This window comes from Macrobrachium rosenbergii, chromosome 31, assembly GCF_040412425.1.
Source record: "Macrobrachium rosenbergii isolate ZJJX-2024 chromosome 31, ASM4041242v1, whole genome shotgun sequence".
NCBI lineage: Eukaryota > Metazoa > Arthropoda > Malacostraca > Decapoda > Palaemonidae > Macrobrachium > Macrobrachium rosenbergii.
The window spans coordinates 14,174,849-14,182,168 of record NC_089771.1 but is presented as its reverse complement, the minus strand read 5'-3'; the positions used below and the strand labels follow the sequence as shown (position 1 = coordinate 14,182,168).

General features: G+C 36.0%; 1 protein-coding gene and 1 long non-coding RNA gene across 2 annotated transcripts in view; one reads left to right on the top strand and one right to left on the bottom strand.

The window, feature by feature from the left end:
• Positions 1-1,360: 1,360 nt before the first annotated feature.
• Positions 1,361-6,401, bottom strand: LOC136855238 (gamma-interferon-inducible lysosomal thiol reductase-like). Its single transcript, XM_067132140.1, has 5 exons — positions 6,242-6,401; positions 4,482-4,628; positions 3,515-3,682; positions 2,470-2,616; positions 1,361-1,532 (listed from the first exon to the last, which is right to left on the bottom strand). The coding sequence occupies exons 1-5, from the start codon at positions 6,311-6,313 to the stop codon at positions 1,434-1,436; spliced, it is 633 nt and encodes a 210-aa protein (XP_066988241.1). The 5' UTR covers positions 6,314-6,401; the 3' UTR covers positions 1,361-1,433.
• Positions 6,402-6,915: 514 nt separating this feature from the next.
• The window catches only part of LOC136855370 (uncharacterized), a 45,872-nt gene continuing 45,467 nt past the window's right edge, over positions 6,916-7,320 (top strand). The window contains exon 1 of the long non-coding RNA XR_010858001.1: positions 6,916-7,151. This is a non-coding gene — a long non-coding RNA (uncharacterized lncRNA). The remainder of the gene's footprint in view (positions 7,152-7,320) is intronic.

The following is a 7,320-nucleotide window of genomic DNA, read 5'->3' as shown; positions in this document are numbered from 1 at the left end:
ATTTTATTTCTTCATTGTTGCTCAGTCTGTTGCCTCAAAGTTCTTCGCCTCAAATCGAGTCTTCGAAAAGAGGCGTCAAAACAAATATTTCGAGATATCTTACCGAACTCAGTAACATCTGACATACTCTCAGTTCGACTTTAGCTTAACTTCAGGAATAATGTTTTAAGAAAAATTATCTAATGAATGTACAAGTAAAATATATATCTTGCAAAGGACGTGTTTTATTTGACTCCTCTCTGTTGTTGGTTTCGTTTCCTTATTTTTTAAGCCTTCAAACACTTTAAGGACTAACTGTGAAGTAAGTTAACCAATTATGTACAAAAATAGCACGAGTAGGGGAGCCGGTTCAAAGGAAACTCCCGCCTAATACTACTACTACTACCGCTGGTACTAGCCCACTGGTATTTTTACTGTAGCCAATTTAAGCACAGATTTTTTGTCCCCAAGTTTCATGTACGTAGTATGTTGTTGTGTTGGGTAATACGTTCACTGAAACCTAAGTAATTTATCTAGGTAGTTCACTGAGCCAAGAGATGCGATTTGTGGATTGGTAAGCTGAAGAGACGCGTGAATTTCTTTGGTAACTTTGGGTGATCCTGAAGAGTACTTTTAGTCATTTGTTGTTTCAGGGTAATGCACAATTTGTGTCTGTGCTTTTGCAAGTGCTTGGAATCAGCATACTATTGGGGCATTTTTTTTTTTTTATTCAGCAACACTTCAAGGACTTGGTATGCACTATGTCATCCAGAATAGGTTCACTGAATTTGTATGAAAATCAGACAATCTTTGCGGGATCTTGGACGGAAAATACTGTCAACTGTACTGTGAATTATTTCCACACTATGCATTATTAATTATAACCTTTTAACTGAATGTTTGCTTTATAGTATGTCAGCTTTGCGTACTTTTATTCCTTTCGTTTTTGTAACTTGCCCTTTTAACAAATGTTTGTAAAAACCCTTCCCACGCTTTTTCGGACTTGGAAAGTCGCCAAGAACTAGCCTGGTTCCAGAGCTGGCGTGTGGCTGTCAGTTTCAGTCAGTTTTGGTCGTTTTGTACAGATGGAAAGTTCTTCGACTTTCGTTCACCCTTGGTCACCTTCTCTCTGCTTTCACGTAGGTCTTCCACTCAGGTTCAATATCTTCCTGTTTCGAAGCTTCTGTAGCAAGAATTCGTGAGAGTTTCCTGGTTTGCTGGTAATTACAAATGTGTACTTGATTTTTTTTTTTAAATTTAGATACCCAGAGAGTGCAAAAAAGAAAATTCCCAGAATGCGAAAGATACCTTGTTCGACAGCATCAAGCTTAGACCTATCGTTTCTTGCAGTAACATAGGAAGGATAATATAAACAAAAAAGGGGCACTTGAGTTTCAGTTTTAATGATAACCAACAGCCTTCTCGTTGACCAATTGTTTGAGCAAGTACAGAATTCATAGATAGCAAGCATCAGGCTTCAGACCCTCGTAAGCTTCACAAATAACTTTTCTCAAGTCCTTCTGGGCAGCATCTAGTGTCTCCTGAGAAAATACCTGTGAAATAAAATGAAAAATGATCTAATTATATATATATATATATATATATATATACTATATATATATATATATATATATATATATATATATATAATATGTAATGGAGAATTTGTTGTTCAGTCCTGTTTTTCATAGAGTAGCTCTTAGGCCTCAATGTGACTCATTTCTGCTCATACTATGCCTTTCAAGCCTATTGATAGTTTCAGTCACGAAATTACTCTTATCCGCAGCCTTGCTCATTATCCATGTAAAAACCAAGATGATGATTATACTGTAGACACTTTAATTTCCGGACTTACCCTCCGAACTTTTATTGTTAAAAGTCCTATGGACGAGTATGTATGCTATCAACAACACCGTCTTGGGAAAATTTTACCAAGAAATCGCGAAGATAAGGGATCTAGCCATATTCAAATTAACCTGTCCTGAGGTCATTTAAACCGGCAGTTACGGTCACATGACTGTGGCCGCCGATGGGTTTAAACAGTTATTAAAATATGATAAATGTTGAAATCTATAATTCTGTTCACCATATTTCTTATTCTTTATGGCTATGAAAGATTGCTATCCCCAGTTCAGATTATAAAAGCAAAGTGTAAATACTTCTCTCTCTCTTTCTCTCTCTCTCTCTCTCTCTCTCTCTCTCTCTCTCTCTCTCTCTCTCTCTCTCTCCGTGACCACGATGTTTTTTAAAGTTGCGAATTTATGATTGGGAAGCATATAATTCTTAATACCTTAAAGGCGAGTAATAGTTTATCTAAAAATCAAATAAGAAGGACCCAGTGTACCTACATAAGTATACACGCACCATTTACATGGGCTTGCATGCATGAAACATACGCCGTTTGCATATGCGCGTTTATCTGAATGGATGCGTGTGAAAGTAAGAAAGTTGCGCAGGATTCAAACCATTCTTTTTTATATAAGAACTTACATCGTTCACAATGATCCAGGGAACATAGCTCAGCAAAGGCTGGAGTTGCCTCTGCTTCTCTCCAGTTTCGTGCAACAGAAGTTGGCCCTCGAGAGAATTCCAGCAATTTTCGACAGGGCTATAGTCTTCCATTATGTAGTTGGCGCACTACAAAAAAGAAATTCAATGTTACTGCCGTTTATTCAGTAGTACTGACATCAATATGAGTCAAAGTTCATAATTTTTACTTCATATACAATGCAGACTCATTTAAAAAGGTTCCATCTTACTCTGTCATTTTCATTCGACATTCGCACTCAACTTCCGTAAAGGAGAGTTGGCTTAACACAATCATCATGCATTCCACGTTTTGCTTTGACAGAATTCCTCATCCTACCATCTTCCATTCAATTTTTTCTCGGATGCTTTTGACGAGTTTAGTATTTCTGTTCTCCCTTTTCTTCACTTTCAAATTCTTTTAAACACTTTTACCGGTCTCTGCAACTTGTGTACACTATCTCCAACATATTAAGCAGACTCTCCACACGCCGTTTATGTCTCTTTTCATACATTGGAGCTTTGCACATGTGGTTACAGTATTGTCCTTTCCCAAACAAAACTTCTCTGTTAACGCTCAAAGGTATATTTGTAATGCTATGCCTCTATCATCCATAGCTCTTATTTAACAGAACGATTATTTGTCTCTCCCATTCCTTTTGATCCTTTCCTTCCTATAGGTGTACCTTACTCACACACACACACACACACACACACACACACACTCTGGTCAGCCACTCAGTCATGGTTTCACCATCATATTGCAGCATCTCACTGGTAATCCCTGCAACCCTGGCACCCTGTCATTCTCCCAGCACTTAATTGCCATCCTCACACCCGCTGCAGTCACTCTCCATAAGCAGTCTTGTTCTCTTGTACACCTGCGTGCAGCCCTTCCTTGTATAACGCAATTCCTCGGATTCTACTGTATTTCGTTACCGTCCACCTTTATGGAACTTTCTTTATACCTACAAAGTTATTTGAAATACGAATCCCCTACTCAACAAACCACAGAGCCAGCCTTGGTACTGATGAATGTGGTCATGATACAGTTGCCGAATTCTAAGTACTTCTCCTCAGGCCACAGATTTTTGGCACAGGCCATCATCATGTTCCCCTCACATTCGGACGGTCCATTTTGACAGAAGAACTCGTACCCTTCGCCCAGGGGTGATTCCTGTAAGAATTTGGCAATAACTTACTCACTTCCCGTTCACTAATATTTTTGGAGATTCTTACCACCAAAAGCCTTAAAAATTTACATATGTATGAAGAAATTCGCGCGCCCTTGTTGCCAAGTAGGCTGGAATTACACCATGAACAGCGAAAAATGAATCCAAAAATACTAGGTCAGAGAAGTTCAAAGGTTATTATAGTTATTTTAAATACTTTATAAATTTTTTTTTACTTTATATACTGTTTTTTTTTTTTACTCGGTTTAGAACGTAGATTCCAAAACGTAATATACAGAGGAATCAGTAGGAAATACATCGTGACATATACAGTATATAGTGAAACCAATAAGGCATACTATTACGATGTGAAGTGGAAGCTAAAATTAATATTTAGAATATGTATACATTATATTATACTTATATCAGTCAATACAAATCTGATACGGAGGCACGGCATGGTTGACATGGCATTAACTGTGAATACCATAGATTTATAATTCGAAGCAATGGAGATATATAGTTTGTTTACAGTGTCGAAACATCGCATCTCCTCTAGTTGAGGATTTATTATCTTCAACAGAGAGGGACACCCTTGTAAATACTCCTCTGACCATCGAAATTGGTAAATATTTTATTGATATATATGCTCGTGAAGGCAGTACGATAAAATAAGCTCTCATTCCTTTTATTCCCGGGCGTCAAAACATCTGACCACGGCAAATACGAAAAAAATTAATAGCCTGAGGGGCCAATGAAGTAAATGAAGAGAAACACTACTGAATTTCTCTTTCTCTCTCTCACCACAGCTTTGCCGTAGAAGTTTATGTCCATTTCCATAATGGACTTCAGGTCAGACCACACGGGAAACAGCTGTTCTACGTAGAAAGTCTGGCACGTAGTACTGAGTGACTCGAAGTACACTGAGAGCTTGACTGGCTGGGCACCATCCTGAAACAATAATGAGTTAGGAGTCGAAGAAGCTTCTGATTGATATCGATTAAGTATACGACACGGAACGGACAACGACAACACAGAAACACACATGCAAATTGAAGAGGGTACAGACTTTCTTATTCTTTGACTAAACCTGGTACCTGTAACCTGTTACCTGTAATATCCAGGGCGTCTTTTCGACTCCAAAAACGAATTGACCTTTAACACGATCGGAAGGAATTATCATTCTACGTCGGAGTGGAAGTCATAAAGCGCAGCCTGATTTATATAGATCGAAGACAAATTATAGGTCGAAAGAAATACCTAAAGAAGTAAAGGAGAAAAAGACATTGAATCTTTGGAAAAAAATTGCCAGAGATTGATAGGAAAATTATATATAAAAAAGGTTAGACATTGCATGCGACAAGAAGCCAAAAACCATAGAGAGTTCTAGTTAGCACCCAAGAGCGGTTTCCCACAAAATGTGTTCAATTTCTCACGCTTTGCATTCAACTAAAAGAAATGATTGTCTACCTTATCTTCACCTGCTCGCCTTCCCCAACCATCTTTTCTTGTCTTCTTTATCAAAAGTTTGCTGTATAAGTTGTAATTTCGTCCTCCCTTCAGAATCAACCACTACTTTTTGATTCCGCATACAATCACTGGTCCTAACCTAGTCTCTCTTATTCCATTTACGCACAGTTGTCATATATTTGTTATAGTTGCTAATGCAGCTATATTTGCTGAATGCGAATTAAGTTTAAATTCGCTTTTAAGATTATTTATAAAAAAAATCAAATAGGTTTTACAAGCTCAGAACTTATAGTTAACATTACGGTTTGCAGCACTGAGTTTGACAAGTACATTCAACCATAAAACGATAAGATCTCTTCCTCGGCAATCTTTATAAAGACTTTTAACACGAGAGAAAGAGATCTTTAATTAAAGTGATCTTTATTTACCATAGTGTATATGATATTTCATTTTAAAGTTAACCAAAAGGATGGAAAATGTGAATAAGATCAGAAACAGAAAAAGAGTTCATATTTTCACAAAGATTGATAAACAATTTCTCATGAATGTTTCCTTAAATAAAGCTGCCTAAATGCAAACTTATACTAGCGTAAACTAATCATATATCTAAATATATATAAATATATATATATATATATATATATATATATATATATATATATATAATATATATATATATATATATATATATATATATATATATATATATATAACTGAATCACGAAAATATGGAACGTGATGAATAAATAAATAAGATAAAATCCACGAAGAGCAGAGCACTGGAGTGCTGCGAGGCCTTTCGACACTAGGTCCTTTGCTTGCTTAGCAAGTAAAGGACCTGGCGTCGAAAGGCCTCTCAACCTCAATGTTTCACTCATTTCTTATATATAATAATATATGTATATATATATATATATATATATATATATATATATATATATATATATATATATCTGTATACACACACACACACACACACACACACACACACACACACACACACACACACATATATATATATATATATATATATATATATATATATATATATATAATATTATATATTATATATAAATTTTGTTTTACATACTTACAGTAAATGAAACTCCTACAGCCAGAATTTCGATCACAAACACAGCCCGTAGGATACCGAACCTGGAGTCCATTGTGTCGGGGAAATTAATATAAATAAGGCACTGAAACGATGCTATTTATGAGACTTTCTCGACTTATCTTATCTTTTCGCATTTTATTCTCGGGAAATCTACTGAAGAGGAGACTGCACTCGTTTCCTTGAGAACGGAAGGTGCAATCATGCTTCTCAGAAGGAGATGAATAGTGCTTTCATGTCAAATACATTAGTTCACACACACGCACGCACACACACATATACATACATAAATTTATATTTATATATACTGTACATACAGACACACACACACTCCTATGTAGATCCTTTCTACGTACATTATGCGATTGTGCCCAACATTTTATAGAATTTCTGTAGGTTCTGTCATTATAGCCAGACAATAACTTCTTTCCAATTTCATATTCTGGTAAACACTAATGCTTCTGTATTATTTTGATAATTTTCTATTCCATTTTTACCCATTTCCTATTTTTATTTCTTCTTCTTCTTCTTCTTCTTCTTCTTCTTCTTCTTCTTCTTCTTCTTCTTCTTCTTCTTCTTCTTCTTCTGTTGAATTTCCGTAGCCTCCGTCATTTAGGCAATTAATAACTTCATTCCACATTTTACATGCCCTTAGATACACACAAACACACTTTTGTATTATTTTGATATAACAATCCTTCTTTGTTCCAGTTTAACCCCTTTCATGTTTCTGTTTGTTGTTATTGTTGTTGTTTATGTTGTTGTTGTTGTTGTTGTTGTTGTTGTTGTCCTTCTTCTTCTTCTTCTTGATGTTTTTACTTTTGTTTACATCTTCCGGATGTTCGTGTCCCTGACATCGATTTAGGAATTTACGTCTTTGTCCTTGAACAAACGTAAGATGTTTTCGTTGTTTATCTGTAAATGAAATATATGAAAGGCACGTTCATGTCATGGCCACAGGTAATTGCATCATATATTATAGATGTCATGGCCGTTAAGCCTATTGATCGTATTGGCCTTTAGCCTAATAGGAAAAACACAGAGAATGCCTGTAGATAGGCC